General features: G+C 39.7%; 1 protein-coding gene across 1 annotated transcript in view; it reads left to right on the forward strand.

Annotated features, from left to right (window-relative positions):
* Positions 1-1,555: 1,555 nt before the first annotated feature.
* Positions 1,556-16,265, forward strand: part of sorcs3a (sortilin related VPS10 domain containing receptor 3a) — a 58,990-nt gene continuing 44,280 nt past the window's right edge. Inside the window, exons 1-6 of the mRNA XM_067584386.1 lie at positions 1,556-1,625; positions 2,876-2,940; positions 3,604-3,722; positions 6,782-6,871; positions 7,299-7,478; positions 14,485-14,631. Of these exons, the coding sequence (XP_067440487.1) occupies positions 1,564-1,625; positions 2,876-2,940; positions 3,604-3,722; positions 6,782-6,871; positions 7,299-7,478; positions 14,485-14,631 (663 nt within the window). The 5' untranslated portion in view covers positions 1,556-1,563. The remainder of the gene's footprint in view (positions 1,626-2,875; positions 2,941-3,603; positions 3,723-6,781; positions 6,872-7,298; positions 7,479-14,484; positions 14,632-16,265) is intronic.

Consider the following 16,265-nt stretch of genomic DNA (forward strand, 5'->3'; position numbering starts at 1 on the left):
CAATTCCTCAATCACCATTTGAGTTTCAGTCCTTCTTCGGCTGTCACCGACTCCACTGGTGGCATGGCAGCTGGCTGGCTGTGCTTTTGATTTATCGAAGTGAGTGGGAAACTATGAAGCTTACTTTGTGACAGCTCAGAAGCTTTAAAATTTAAGATGTCATTGAACTGATGAATGGAGAGAGGAGAGGCTGAGCCTGCCCGCTGGCATCATATGTCACTGTCCAAAGTGATGAGGGACCCTGCCTGTTTGTTATACCGACCCAAAGGCTCCAGTGGGGCACCTTTCTTTCCTAAAGTTGGAAGAATCAGAAATCAACATTTCTACAGAATAGATGCCTATGGTTATGGTATATTAGACTCTGCTCAACTTCATAAAGGTTTAGACAAATGTTTGCTGCCAGCTAACACTGGATCCATTCCCACCACCATGCAGGGGACACTAAGATGAATGCTTTGGTCTCCTGCCATTGCTTGTCATTGTCAAGCACTTCAAACAGTCACGTGGCCTCCAAGTGCTGATTATATGATGGAATGATTATAAGATAGTGTTTGACATCCATGCCGTATGTGATATCCAAACAATCACGCCATCTTCAAATTAGAAGCAGATTAATACTGCAATCAGCGTTTGTCTGGCACTGTTGCTGTACATGTTTTAGAACATTGGTATTATAGTTTGTTTATGGAAAACACACCTGCTGGCATAACTAGATAGATTTGCCCTTGCAAAGCTGACAAATAAATTTGCAGTGGGTGACAAATTTGTATCCTTTTATCAGAGTAAGTGTCAGATTTGCTGTGATAAAAGGCAACGAGTAGGAACATTAACGTAGAGCTCAACTGGGGCCACGGACTCACCACACGGGAAGGAAATAACAATGCACAGACGCAGCAAGATGTAAAGAGCTGTTTCTACAACATCAATCAATACAGCGTTGGGAAATACACGGGTTATTAATTGTTTGCCCGAGCACCAGAAAATGTAATTAGTACATTGAAATTGGGCCACTGGCTTCATGCTGTACACCTACATGTCAACTTAGCTATATATCATTCCTCGCATTCATGTTAGCTCATTCTGCAGGTTTTGATTGGTTGCTGCGGCTCTGTGTCCAACATTTGTTTTTAATACGACAACAGTCTAAAACCTAATGAATCAAACTGATTTTTTTTGCTGATCAAGCTTAAAGTGACCACATTCATTTCATATCTATTTCAGGTGCGTGCTATTAATCCTGTAACGTGCTTTCTCTAAACCTATAGCTCTCATTTGTAAGGGGAGAGGGGATAGAGATGCTTATATCTGTGACAATATGTTAGCTCCAATAGGCAGTTGGTAATGATGATAGCAGTTCAGTGCTATGTCAGCCTATCTCCCGATAATGCTTTATAGCCCCAGACTAACCTTCTGCCTAGAATTATCAGGCCATGTCTCAAGCTCGCTTGTCACTGTTACAACTTTTAAATCAGCCAGTCTAATTAGAAGCCGGACGAATGTAGAAATATGCATTTATCTTGCTAACAAGACTTTCTCCTCTTATCTCTGCAGCTGTACAGCTCGATGGACTTTGGAAGAAAATGGCAGCTCATCCACGAACACGTCACGCCAAACAGATTCTACTGGTGAGTCATTTCTCCTTCTGTTCCATTCCTCTTCACCAAAGTTTTGAAATGCAGAAACTGTTGCTTGTGTTCTGCGTGACTGAACAAGTGATATTGATATTGACGACTTGAAACAAGGTGGTTGCTGCTAAAATTCTGTGCATTTTCTACCCTTGATACAATCATGCAGAGATTTATCCCCTCCTTCAGAACACACTTTGCATGCAGAATCTGAGGGCATGTGGCATTCCACTTCATTTCTCATACACGCCCTGCTCATATCAGACATATTGCACATAAATGTTAAATTGTTATTTTTACATTAGCAGTAGAAGGAGGGGGGAGGTTTTCTACAGATGCACACATGCAGATACAGAAGCATACATACAGTACAAGGAGCTATGACTAATAATGGATCCGGGCCGTCCCTGTCGCTTCTCATCCAGTCACGTCTGCTGCTCACTCCCCCTGCAGTGTACCTACTATGTCTAAAAGTGCACACTCATCACAAACGTAGGCCCAGATCTATTCCAGCTCATTGCTCCTCTCTCTCTCTCTCTCTGAGATGACTGGGGTGTGCCCGGGATTGCCGTTGGCTATATCCACGGTAACTTGTATAAATCTGGAGTTGCTTCCATGCCACTGTAGCATAATCCTAAATAATGTGCACAATCCATCGCCGGCTTGCCCTTCACTGCCAAAGCCCCTTCAAGGACATCTAAACACTGGATGGCCCTGTAGCTATGGCAAGGCAGGCCTCCAGTTGGCTGCATTTAGACAATGGCTTCATCAGCCTCCAAGGGATATGAAATATCACCACAATGGGAAAGCTGCATCCATCCAGTCTAATCCACAAGCAGTGAAATGAACAAGAAAGCAAGATTTTACTGAGATACTTACAGTCGCAGAGTGTGATGACCCTGTACCACCCAACCAATGATGGGGAAACTATATTTGTATTTCTTTGTATTGTTGAATTTTGCTGGAGGGGACCTATCGTAGAGTTGTTGGGATGGCATAATGTGGCATTTAAACTAGGGTGGAAACTTTCCTGTATTCTTCTATTTTTTACCAAGTTAAAGAACTGGAAATAACTGGAACACAATGCCTCTGCTAGAGCCTTCTCCCTTATTTTTGCAGTTCCCTCATCCATCCCTTTCGTTGCACAGACAACTCTTTGGTCTTCTTTTCTTCTTTTTTTCTTTTACATCCTTTTCTATTCCTTGTCATTATGCTTATGTATTCTTCTAAGGTCTGTCATTCTTTCGCAGGTCTGTCTCAGGCCTAGACAAGGAGCCAGATCTGGTCCACATGGAGGCTCACACACCAGATGGAAGTGAGTCTCTCTTGCACACATATACACATCAAAGAGAAGTAATGAATAGATCTCTATAGGAATGAATTCCTCCCAGAATATAGAAAGCGTCCCCAGGGAAACAGTGCTGGCTCGCCCCACCAATAAACCCAGTGCATGATTCTTGATTAATATGGCCTTTCTTCTCTTCCCTTTCACTTTCTGAATGTCAGCTCCATAACTCTGAATGGCAATACTACCAAGGCCTTCCATACATCACAAAGGTGGAACTGTTTATGCCAGCTTGTGATGTCGGAGTTGCGTCTCTCTGAGATATAAGCATTGTTTTTTTTTTCTCATGTAACGGTTGTATGATTGACAGGTGGAGATGCTTGTTTGTGATATCTACACATGATAAGAAAAAATCACAATAAAAAAGAGAGGCAATTAGTCAGGGAAAATGTCAGACTACATGGATGGGTGGAATATAACGCTACACACTTCAAGCAAGTCACATAAATATTTTTTAGAGCATTACTTTAATTATGTGTACAACTGAGAAAAAACTGTTACCATACACAGACCTAAATGTATCACTTGTAACAGATAAGGTATTGCTACAGCTCTATATATTAACATAAGACGCATACTAACATCGGTAGTTACAAACCTCTCACATTTCCTGTATGTCTTCCAATGTAACAGGTGTGCAGTATGTCACATGCAGAGCTCAGATGTGCACAGAAGCTAACAGGAACTACCCATTCCCTGGATACATCGACATCAGCTCTTTGGTGGTTCAAGATGACTACATATTCATACAGGTAGGTCTCTAAACAGTGAGGCCCACTTGCAACCTGGGACATGATAATAATAATGATAATATATTCGATTTTAAGGAACTTTCACATAAACAAACATCCAACATGATGGATAATGCTAGACATTATCAATCCTGACGTAATGCGTGTTATACAGTATACTGAGGAGTCACTATGACCAACTTAGCTATTTTGTATGAAATGTGAATTTTAATTGGTGTTACAATGACCTATTATGTTGCATATTAATTTTCTAAGCTTCATTAGCTACTTTTGATTGCTTTCTGGCAGAAAGATTAAACAAATTCACAAAAAATAACCTACGATCCAGCTTTATTTAGTTTTGGCTAACCTGTTAGCAAACAGGGGCCTACTTGCAGATCCAGCAGATACAGAACAACACGAGCATCCTTTTAAAATAATTTTTTTGGTCACCTTCTGCTATCCAGTCACTTTCTATCTTGGGTTTGTTCTGCTAGCTCCTCAGAAAAATATGTTCAGACTTTAGCTTGCTAGCGTAGACACTTGATTTATTTACTAGCCATATATTTCCATTGGCTCACTGCTGTTTTGTGTTGGGCAGGTAGATTATCGTGTATGGGACTTGATGAATGGTGAGACTTAACAATACAGGCTTAATGTCTTGGCCAGAAAATCTAAATAATGACCTAATAGCTGCTCACAACTGAGTTGGGCATTGAGTGAGTTTGGCTCTATGCAAGACCCAATCACCTGATCCGGTCACACAGAATCCTTTGACTGAATATTCATATAAAATTAGTTCAGTTCACGTGTAATTTTAGGTCCTCTTGGGGTCGTTGCTTCTGTAGTATCTTAATATTTCCAATTCTGCTGTCGTCATGGAGATCTGTTTTCTATGCAGAGGCTCCACACAATCCCTCTTACATAATGTTGCTTAGCACAGAAAAAAATATTAAAAATGATTGTACTTAAACCTCAACTGAAAATTTGTGCTTTGTTTTCAGTGCCAGACTAGTTTTAATATTCATCCTAGCCACTGCCCAGTGTGTCATATCAATCATGATTTGTGCCACAGAAAAATCTGAAATGGTACATAATGTGAATTCCAAATAACACAGATAAAATTTATGGCTTGCATTTTAATTTCCTCTACAGTGTGAATATTATTTACTTTGACACTGTGTAAATGAGGTTTCATACATTGAAAAGTCAACAGGACAAGTCAGAATAATTACATGGTTAGTCCACAACAACACCAATTTTATTCAAATTTACCTCAAAAACGGTTGTGATGCTTGATGTCTGTTTAAGGTGATTTCAGCACCTGCATTTAGGGGAAAAAAGTATCTGGTTACGTTTTGTGAGTACATCTTCACCTCTTAAAAGTTTATCTTGTTGCAAAGGCCAGTATGCATCTACTGGCACCTCTTTTTGCAATCATCTGATAAAATTCACTATTTTCAGAACAAAAGTGCTTCTAAACTTATATAGTACTCTTGCCCTAGAGAGTAGATGACCTCTGTCCTCTAAAAACCTTCCCTGACACTACAACTGACGTTTATAAAATCCTCCACATCCTGATCCCCTCACCTCTCCAACAACATAGCAAACATCACACATTCTGACATCAGCCTGTGCAAACCGTGTAACCCTGGATAATCCTACTGCACTAAATGTACTTTTATCTTTGAGTTATTAAAAGTATATTTTAAGAAGATAATAAGTGATACTATTAAAAATTCAGAAATTATTTGTATTATTTTAAGTTGTAGTGTTAATATTGCTTCCTGCTGTTTGATCCCACTAAAATTCAGTAGAGAAAAGTAATTTTTCAGAAACCTACTTACCTGAGTTACCTACAGGGACCAGAACCCTCACTGACTTGGCAGCACATTAGACAAAGAAATAGAGTTGTTCTCCAAAGATCCTTCAATCCTGTTTGACCTCTCTGAAGTCTTTCAAGTAAACTCACAAGTACTCAACCTAAACCTCCCCTTCAATTCAAGCACCTCCACATTTTAACACGTATGCGTCACAGACGAAAGACCCTGAAAGGGATGGGAAAAAAATCAATCATACCAATTCCTCTTAAAGTTCAAACCGCCTCTGGTTACCTGGCCATCGATCTCCTGCTCCTTCACTCGATTGCATGTGGGACTGTTCTGCAGTGCTCACTGCTAGCCCGCTATATTTCCTCTCACAGCTTGTTTTCTCTCTTCTGAGCCATTCAGAGCACTGACAAGATCAGTAAAAGAATTGGCCCTGTCATACCACATTAATACTGCGTAATATCACTTCTCTTCAACCGAGAGCCACAAGTTTGATTTGATGGTTTTCCTCTAATGAATTTCATGTTGTTATTGATAGGACGGGAAAGCAAGTAGGTTATGAAGCTGCAGTCTCACTTTGCTCAGTGTGTCTCTATGTGTGTGTCTGTGTACAAAGTGCAGCTTCCGTGGCCTCAAGGCTAATGACAATTCTCCAACACCGAGCAGCCCTGTTTTCTTGCTGCATAAGCTAACAACTAACAGCTTGGAGTGTTTGCAAAGGGTCTAGACCATTAAGGACAACTTTTTTTTTTTTTTCCTGGACAGCAGATGAGGCTTGGCTAGGTAACTTAAAGATTTCTCTTGACAAAGAATAATGAGAGTATTGATTGTCCTACGAGATATTTACCAAAGTCCACTTTGAAACCACCAAGTGCATTAACACCGAGAGAGGGCATCCTCTGAATGCAAGCCAGGAGATCACTATAAATGGCCAAAAAAGAAAAAAACAAAACAAAACAAAAGCCCCTGGATACCCTGTGTATCCAGCAGCACCTTGAAAGCCACCAGGACAAAAAAAAATGAGAGATTGATGTGCTTCCACAACTTTAATTGATTGGAGGAAATATGATCTGGTTTCAGTGATGAGGTACACCTGAGGCCTTCATACAAGGTGTTCTCTGCATTTGTTCACCTGCAGAGCTCCATCACAGCAGTGCTAAAAAATCAAAGAGAAGAATAATGTTGCTAAATTTAAGCTAGAATTAAACCAAAGTTCAGTGTATGCAACTAAGTGAGATTTATGTGTTGTAGGTTCCTACATCAGGACGAGCCACTTATTACGTATCCTACAAGAGAGACTCATTCATCCAAATCAAACTGCCTAAATATTCCCTGCCAAAGGTAAGATGCAGCAAAATTAACCGGACAAGTATTTTTACTTTTTACTTTCTATGACTCATAGAAATCTGTTTTAATTTCAGAATGTGATATAGTGAATTAGGTATTTCCATATTCCTGAAAAACCTTTGAATTTGATACTGTCACAATGGTGAAATTTATGTAGATACATTAAGCCACAGGCATGTCAAAAGTTTGTTTTCAATTAAAAATTGGCTTACTGCCCTACAGGTAAGTCATACTCTTACCTCTAGTACTACATTGAGAGTGAACACCTGAGTGAGCTATACCTTACAATATGTCATCAACCATTTATATTCACACCACAGCATTGATCTCATGACCAGTCCCACAGGGTCAGCATGTTCTAATCCTTCACCTCTCCGCCTCCAGTCATAACTCCTCTTAATCTCTCCATGCTCCCTGATAGGATTTACACATTGTCAGCACTGATGAGAAGCAGGTATTTGCAGCGGTGCAGGAGTGGAACCAGAACGACACCTATAACCTCTACCTGTCTGACACCAGAGGGATCTACTTCACCTTGGCCATGGAAAATGTCAAGACCACGAGGGGAACCGGGGGGAACCAGATGCTGGACCTGTACGAGGTAGGCACCTGATGAAATTGGTCATCCAACAACTATTAATAGTCTCTGTCTGTATGTCTGTCTGTTCTTCGCTTTTCTTGACAACCGTTCCTCCAATCTACTTAACACTTGGTGGGTGTATTGCTGGGGACCCAAGGAAGTGCAGTGTCGAGTGTGAGTTCACTGTAACTGGTTTAGCGGCCGAGGAAACTCACAGACCAATTGCATGCATTGTAAATCATGTCAAATGATGCTACTTAGCCAATCAAATCTGTGTATTATGATATACATTGCGACTGGAGTCAGTGAGTGAAATACACACACACACACACAGGGGAGAGATGAGACGAGAGTCTACAGTTGGAGAATACGCGAGTCAGAGAAGTAATTTCACATGACGTGCTCTAAAAAGAGAAAAACAGACAGCGAAAACAGAGCTTTTAATCAAGAATGGACAGACCCACAGGCAATTCAAAACCAATATGTCTCAAATGAGACCACTGTGAAGCACCACTATGAGACAGCACAAATCTTTCGAGCAAACATATCCACTCAAATCCAAACTGAAGGCACAGAAAATAAATTATCTAAGAGCCTAATATGATCGATCTACTTTATTTTAGGATGCACATTTTTTCAAAAGCTCTCTGTTATATATTTTATTTTAAATACAGCCCTTATTTTACTTGGAATGAGAAAAGAGCATGTGTTTACCATTAGAGTACTTATTATTTATATAAGGTATTTTAAAGGGGTCCACCAATTTTACACATTGAGATCAGGTTCTTGTCATTAGTGGTACACAGCATGTGAAATCAGTTGTATAATGTATTCTGTGTCTCTAAAGGAGCTTTGACTGTTCTGAGAAAATAACCCTGATGATGTCATCAGACTACACATTTTTAACGGAAAGCCTCCTCTACAAACTGTGGGTATGGAGTTTGAAAGATGTTGTGTGTCGGGGTGTGCCCGAATACAAATACATTATTCGGCAAAGCACAACTAGTGGGGTTTTTATGAATATTTGTCTCACACAATTATTTTTAAAATTATTTGTTTTTGGGAAGAAAAAAAAAAACATGTCAAATACCAGCGAGCAGGTCAGTTATAGTCGCTATCTCAGTCTCTCTCCTCTGCTCTGCTGTTACATCTATCAGCAGGTCTCAATGAGGGGAGTCACATCCACCTGCTTCATGACGCATATTTCTTAATTTGGACATCACTTTAATTTTCATCTTTAATTTTCTAAAATTATATAAGCTTAATAAAAACAAAAAAGGGATTTTTAAGCCTCTTTCCACTTTTATTCGAATACAAATACAAATAATTTTGCTGCCTCAACAAATACAGATACAAATACAAATACTGGGCCCTCTGCACATCTTTAGTGGTGTGTACCAGGCACAGAGGGTCTGGTGAAAATGATTTGCATTATAGGAAGTGTAGGATCCAGCATTTTTGACCCATAATAGGGACTAAAGGTCAGGATATCTTTTTTGAACATTGTGTTTTTAGTCTGTCCCTTGAGTCCACCAGCTTTATGGAAGTGCAATATTAAATCACTGGAGGACCACTTTAATGCAACAATGGACAACAACAAAATCTGACATGAAAGTTTTACAAGCAAGGCAATGTAAGAGTGACACAGGCCAATATTTTCAGTTATGATCGGTTTAGGACTAGAGATGTCAACAGTTAACCGTTAATCAGATAACCGCCGAGAATATTTTTGACCAGTTACGCATGCTGGTCTATAGGTTAATTTGCATAGGTTTGATACTGAACCCATGACTTAATGCTATTCACGTTAGATCAATGGGTGCCAAATTTTGGTACGTTGCAGGACTGAGAGTGAGCACAGCCCCGCAGCCCCATAAGTTTTAAATACACATCTTTACTGACCAAAGTGTCTCAGACAGAGGATCTGACAATGACAGGATCACCAACCTGCAGATACACAGAGATGTGACAGATCCATTTTACCACCCTGCATGGCGCATAGCATAGCTGTGCTGTGTGTAGCCAATAGACTCTCTAAAAATAAAGTGTAGCTGCAGTGTCTCCAATTTAACAGTGCTGTGCTGGGCAGATGACAGGTGTGTTTACAGTGCTTGTGTGCTCTGAAAGACTTCATGGTGTGGATATAAAGTCACACAGCTGACAGACTGTTAGCCTAGCATGCTAATCCTACGGTCTGCCATCACTCATTTGGTGGCCCGAATAATTGAGACAGATATGCTGCCAATCAGTGTGGTAGAGGGCGAGTAATTGAAAGAGCTAGTTCAGTACCTCAAGCCCCAGTACATTATGCCATCAAGAGTTACTATGACTAAACACATTGAAAACGCTTTGAGGTGAAGAAGGATGAGCTAAAAGTCAAGCTAACCAGGGCAGACAAGCTAGCTCTGCTGGACAGCTCTCACAAACGAAAACTACATCACAACTTTTTGTAAAATGGGTGTTGGTTGAAAAGCAAAATTAACCAAAATTCAATTCAATCAAATTGTTATTCTAAGCAAAGATGGGCTTTCTCAGCATAAAATCATAGCTAGACTAAAGGTTTCTACAGGGGCGGTGCATGGAACTCTAAAATGCTTTGCAGAAACTGGGTCAGTTGTATCCAAAGCAAGATCAGGCAGACCAAAATTGACCACACCATCAGAAGATCAATACATCAAGCTTAATTCCCTGAGAGATAGAAAAGCAACTTCATCACAGATACAGAATTTGCTAAATAAAGAATGCAAGACTCCAATCAGCAAAAGTACTGTCAAAATAAGACTCTTGTCTTGTAGTGGTCTCAGAGGACAAGTAGCAGTTTCTAAACCACTTCTCAAGAGGGGAAACAAGGCCAAACACTTAGGGTGAGCTAAGAAATGGAAAAAAGTCCTATTTACTGATGAATCCAAGTTTGAGATTTATGGCAATAACAGAAAGGTGTATTTAAGGAGATGAGATTTATTAATTAATTAATGCATTCAACTTTTTAAAATAAAAACTCTGCCATTTATCTTAATTGCCAGTTAAGTTTCATATTCTATTTCAGTGGAATAAGGACACCAGTCAATGGTTTCAATGGTACACAGTATACAGGAGCAAGAGACTGAGAACAGTGCCTCCTTTTCTATTCATTTAATCGAGTTTTGAACTGACAATCGATTCTGAAGCAGATGGGATACCAAGAATCAGAATGGAATAGAATCGTTAGAAAAACAATCTTTGTCCCAAAGATTCACACCCTTAATGCTGTCATTAAGGCAAAAGGGGGACCAAATAGTAAGATATTCCAAAAATTCATGTAGATTTTCCAAAGATTCAACTTTTCACTCAAATTAATAAGCTGATATTATCATTTGTAATGAAAAAAAACAGTATTACATTCAAAATGAATGCAAAATAGCAGTATCTTGACTAGTAGTCTTAGACTCATAGACCCCAATGTATATAATGCTCACACGGTCTTGCCGTTACTTGTCTTATACAGTATAGATAAGTTTGCATTACAGCCAGTGGTCCTCTATCTCTCTGACAGCAGACATACACAGTGTAAAGAGCATACTTAATGGAGCTCACTGCCATGCACCTCTGGACTTATAATGACCTTGTTAGCTTACTGGCTAGCTACTGTATGTGTTTGCGTTATCATTCATAGCAGGAAAGTAAAATTCCCATCTTCTCCACTCCCTGGTGAACCAAGTTTATCACTCCTACGCTGGCAGGTGTGACTGAGAGAGTGAAGGAAGTGAGATATTGGCCAGCAGCAGTGGCAGCGCTGTGGTAATTAACAATGCCATTACTTCTCCTGCACAGTATGTGGTGTGTGTGTGGGTCTGAGTTTGTGTGTGTGTGTGAGTGTGCAGTTCCTATTACCATGCAGCAGTAGTTTAGGCATTTCACCATGCAGCACTAGATGATAAGGCGTTTTAATTGCATTTGTCATACGGTCACAGCTCCGTTCCTGATCTGAGCCTAAACAAGAGATAGATGATACACTGCTGTCTCTGATAAATCAGACCCATTACACAAGGGAAGATATATGCTATGGAACTCATCCCATTTATTGCTGCTAGGCCTTGACAAACTGCACTTCACAGACCTAATGTTCCACAGAGAGGACACAGCTCCAGTCAGACCAGAGGGGGGACAGCAAAGTATGTGAAAGTTGTTTTGTTCTTCCACTTAGAAGTCAGGTTTCTTCCCTGAGGGCCTCCATTTGCTTTGCATCCTCCTTCCTAAAATCAATTATGCTATTTCCACACAGAAAATTGCACAATTACCTTCTAAATTAGAGGAATTATTTTATTGTCAATCGGATTGCATAAGAGCAATTTCTGTAATCATGAGCTTTTGTTGTGCAAACTAGTTTTTTGTCGACATCATCCGCTAAACTTCCCTTCAGTCTGGAAGGTGGTTTAGCAGATGGCTCTCCGACAATTATCACTCTGATTAGCTTGGGTTCACTGTATCAGAAATCATTTATCTCTCTCTCGCATCGCTATAAACAGCTCTGAATGACTGATTGAAGACATGGAGTGGCTTGTTGTAGGTGGAAAGTAATAGATGATCTAGATGATGCTGACACTCATGAGGATGTGGCCCTTCATGTTTGTTTTCCTTCCAACACGCTGTGATTCAACAAATGAGCCATATAATATTCTGTGGAAAGCTAAATTGCTTCACATTAAATAATTGGCTGTTCCCTGCTGTTCAATAAAGACAGTTCATCTTCAATGAAAAGCAGCCTTTTCAGATTGGCAGCCATGTTTTAATCTATGAAAGATTTTCAAATTAACACGTGGCCATAGTCCACTCTGTTCACCAGCTAGTCTCTAGCATTTAGCAGCTAATGAGCCAAGTATTTGCTTCAGGATATGGCAGACTGAAAGAGAGCTAAAAGAAGAGTGAATGTTTGACTTAGATTTGCCATATGTCAGCTCAAAATGAATGTCAACATTGTTCAGTGTCTACTGTATGTGTAAATAGGCAACTGTCTGCTAACAAGTTCACCTTAACAACTTTATAAGGTGATAATATGTAAGCGTTGTGTTTATAGCTTGTTCTGCTGCCACGGAGTGACTGAAAAATAAAGAAATGCAGATTTAAGGACAAAGTAGTGATGAAATGAGTAGCTGAATAATTAATTAGTTCGATTAACAAATGAATAAATTAAAAAAAAGAACAATTTTTAAAATCAATTAATTGTTAAAAAATATATCAAACAAAAATGTAAAACATCACAGCTGTGGTTTTGTTTGAGATTGTATTTAGACTGTATATTGAATCTCTTTGAATTTTGGACAAATTGAAGATGTCATTCAGTGTAGGGCTCCAGGAATCCCTTATAACCCACTGGTATTCTTCTGACAGAAAAAAATATGATTTTAAAGAGGAAACAAATGTTCTCAAGCTCTCAATCTCAAGCTCTCAAGTAGATATTTGTTTAATTAATAAAAAGGGTCAATACATTAAAAACACTTGCCAAATCGATACAGTGATACAGTGAATAGTTCGATTCCACACAAAGGTGGAAATGATAATGAAAATAAATATTAGTCCAAGTTATTGTGAAATATAATAAGTGTACAGGACGTTTTGGGTCTGAAATGCAAAAATAGGATCATGCATAGAGATACCATGAGCAGTAAATGCTGACCAGTCAAATCCACCCCCCCCCCCCCCCCCCTCCCCGTGTTATTTAAGAATTCCCTATTGTATTATAGAAGAACTAAGTCAACAGTGTCCTGTGCTGAATACAGTATCAGCAAATAGAAATGTTTGTTCAGAGTCAATTGTAGTAGATTCACAAAAGTTCCAAAGGCAATGTCCACTGCCTCAGAATGGGCTGTGTGAAAAAAGTGTTAAGAGATCAAATATAAGATTTTGCACTGTTCGCCACTTGTACATCGTAGTCAAAGTTATGACTCACATTACTGAGATATGCTTTGCCGAAGGTAAGACATTATTGAAACCAGCAGGATGTTCAATGTCTTTCCTCCAGACATGCTGCAGCACAATCTTCATGCTTTATTCTCTTTTTCGTTTTCACTCACTTGGCATGCAGCAAATAGCAGAACTGCTTGAACTCCTTGCGCATAAAAGCAGCAAACAAGTAAATCCCCCAAAATGTTTGTGTATCCCTTTAATGCTACACTGCTGAGAGTCATCTGTGCTGTAGAAGAGAATTCTACATCTGCGTCCTTCACTCTGTCGCCAAGAGAGTGGATGCTGTGAGTGATGGATAAAGAGAAAAGTATGTTTGTGGGAACGCATGCCTCTCCTTGTTTGCGTGCAGGTGTGTGTGTGTGTGTGTGTGTGTTTGTGTGCACGAATGGTAGAGGAGGTGGAGGCAATAAATAATTACTGCAGTGATTGACAGGTGGGGTTAGATAAGGACTGGAGGACCCTCGTTAGCTGCATCCATCCTGAGCACCATGTTTCTATGACAATGTCAAATGTGCTGCCTATTAGTGCCACTTATACAGACATGCCCCTTCAGGGAGGGAACATATCCAACTGGAGCTCCTCACTATGGCAACCATTTGGAGTGACTCTGTCCTTTCCATTGCATATCACGCCTCCGTTTGGTTGAGGGATGTGTCTAATCCCTGGGAAACAACTGGCTGGTGCTATGTGTGTCTGTGTACGTGTGTTCACTGTGAGAAAACAGACAAGGTGTCACTTCTCAACGACCATCATTTTGTACTGTCTGCATTGTTGAGACGTGTTAGGATATAATTACAGATAGCACTTAGATTGATATAAGAAAATGCAGCCAACTCTGCTGGTGGTGTCTGCCAGACTGTCAGACACAGCAAGAAAGGATAAGCATGCCCTACTGAGCTTGTGTTGTGAAGATTTCTGCCTCGATACACAAAATGCCGTTTCTGATGAGAGTATTAGGTATGCTATGTTATCTGCAACTGAAAACCAAACTGCTATGGAGGCATTGGAGAGATGTAAACCGCTCCCTGCTGGTTTGCATTAATGGTTTAAGATTAGAGTCAACCTGTGTGTCTGTGTCCATCAGGTGGCAGGAATTAAAGGCATGTTGATCGCTAACAAGAGGCAAGACAACCAGGTGAAGACCTTCATCACCTACAATAAAGGCCGGGACTGGAGGCTCCTGCAGGCCCCTGCTACTGACCTGGATGGAAACGACATCCACTGCATACTGGTAAGACACTGTATATTTACTATAGCTCAAAAGATTTTTGTGTTTATGTTTACAATTAGATGTAAATATGCCATGCACAACTGTGTGAAGCAAAACTGGGATACAGAATTTCTGAATGAGTCGTATCACTTTGTAATAAAGCACCCTTTATAAAGAGTTCATAAGCTGGAATTAATGGCTTTATTTGTGGTTACTAAATAATTTACCAATGCTTTATAGATCTTTGTGGCTATTCTTAAGAACAGCGGATGGGTGTTCTTGTTCTTTCTTGCTGTTTTTTGTCTGCTTCTACCATTATTTACCAGATAATGACCCATTTCATCCATGCAATCTTTCAAACTATCTTGCTGAAAAATCTCTAAGGTCGAAACAAGTGCTCCTCGCTAGCATTGTCAACATTTCCTGTGATTGTTTCACAGTAAAGGCATACAACTGCCCCAATATTCCAATGTATTTATTGTGAAACAATCATAGGAAGTGGTGTGTTAGTACCATCAGTAGTCTAACAAATTATCAATATTACTGCAGATTACTGCAAATTGATTGGCTAAGAAAGCAGCTGGGCTCCTGCAGTAACAATGTGCTGGTAAATAGAGATAAATAAGCCAATATGATACATGGGGATTGTCGTTGCTCCACACCTGAATGAATGTAGTGGAACCTATTGTATGTAAATATATACAGACATTAGTGTTTTTCATATAAGCTACTGTAAATCAAGTGATGTTGACTAAAATTATATTACGCATGAGTAGTTAGTAACTGCCCACATCGCTAACTACTGGTTTTAGTAGTAGACTGCTCAGCTAGTCCAGGGGTGTACAGTCACACCTGGAAGCTTCCCAGTGCAAACACTCTGATGTGTTTGCTACTGAGCAGCTCCACCTGTGCAGTTTGGGTTACTCGAAGGCACTTAGGTGGTGGTGTTGAGAGAGGCTCAAGTCTTCCCAGCCAGATTTAATCTGCCAGTTCTGGGATTGAACAAGCGAACTTCCAGTCACACACCTGCTTATCTTTAGCTCATTAGGTTTTATTAACAACTTGTTAACATTTATAGCTGAAGTCTTTGTTTTAAGAACACTTTATTGGGTTTTTTTCAGCATCCTCAAGCAAGTGTAATACTAGAGGATAATGTACACAAACCACAGAGACTTTTCACCACCCAAACGTCACTGTACCAAACAGAAAATGCTTTGATGGATACTGCATAACTGAAAGAGACTGATTTAGAAAAAAATAAGTTAAAAACATATATATTATACTTTAGTTTCTCAATTTACAGCACTGGGATCATACAATGGCATAAACTTTGTTTAATGACGATAATGATGTTTATGTATATTTAATGCTAGTGTTATTTGAATATGCTTATGGAAGTGGAAGTTGTGGTTTTAAAATAAGTCAGATAAGGTGCTACCTTGGCAGATCCAGATACACTGTATTTGCTGATGTTGTCAGCTTCCTCATTAGACAGCCTCCCTGCAACTAAAACTAATAGGCTGACTGTTAGGAGGAATCATGTTTGAGACATTAAGAGGACTTCACACGGTTTAAGAGGTGATTTTGGAGCTGTGTGGTGTGGCTTACCGGTTCACTGTGATTGCACATTCATGTGACATTTTAATTACTGCCGC

Source organism: Thunnus thynnus, chromosome 3 (assembly GCF_963924715.1).
Source record: "Thunnus thynnus chromosome 3, fThuThy2.1, whole genome shotgun sequence".
NCBI lineage: Eukaryota > Metazoa > Chordata > Actinopteri > Scombriformes > Scombridae > Thunnus > Thunnus thynnus.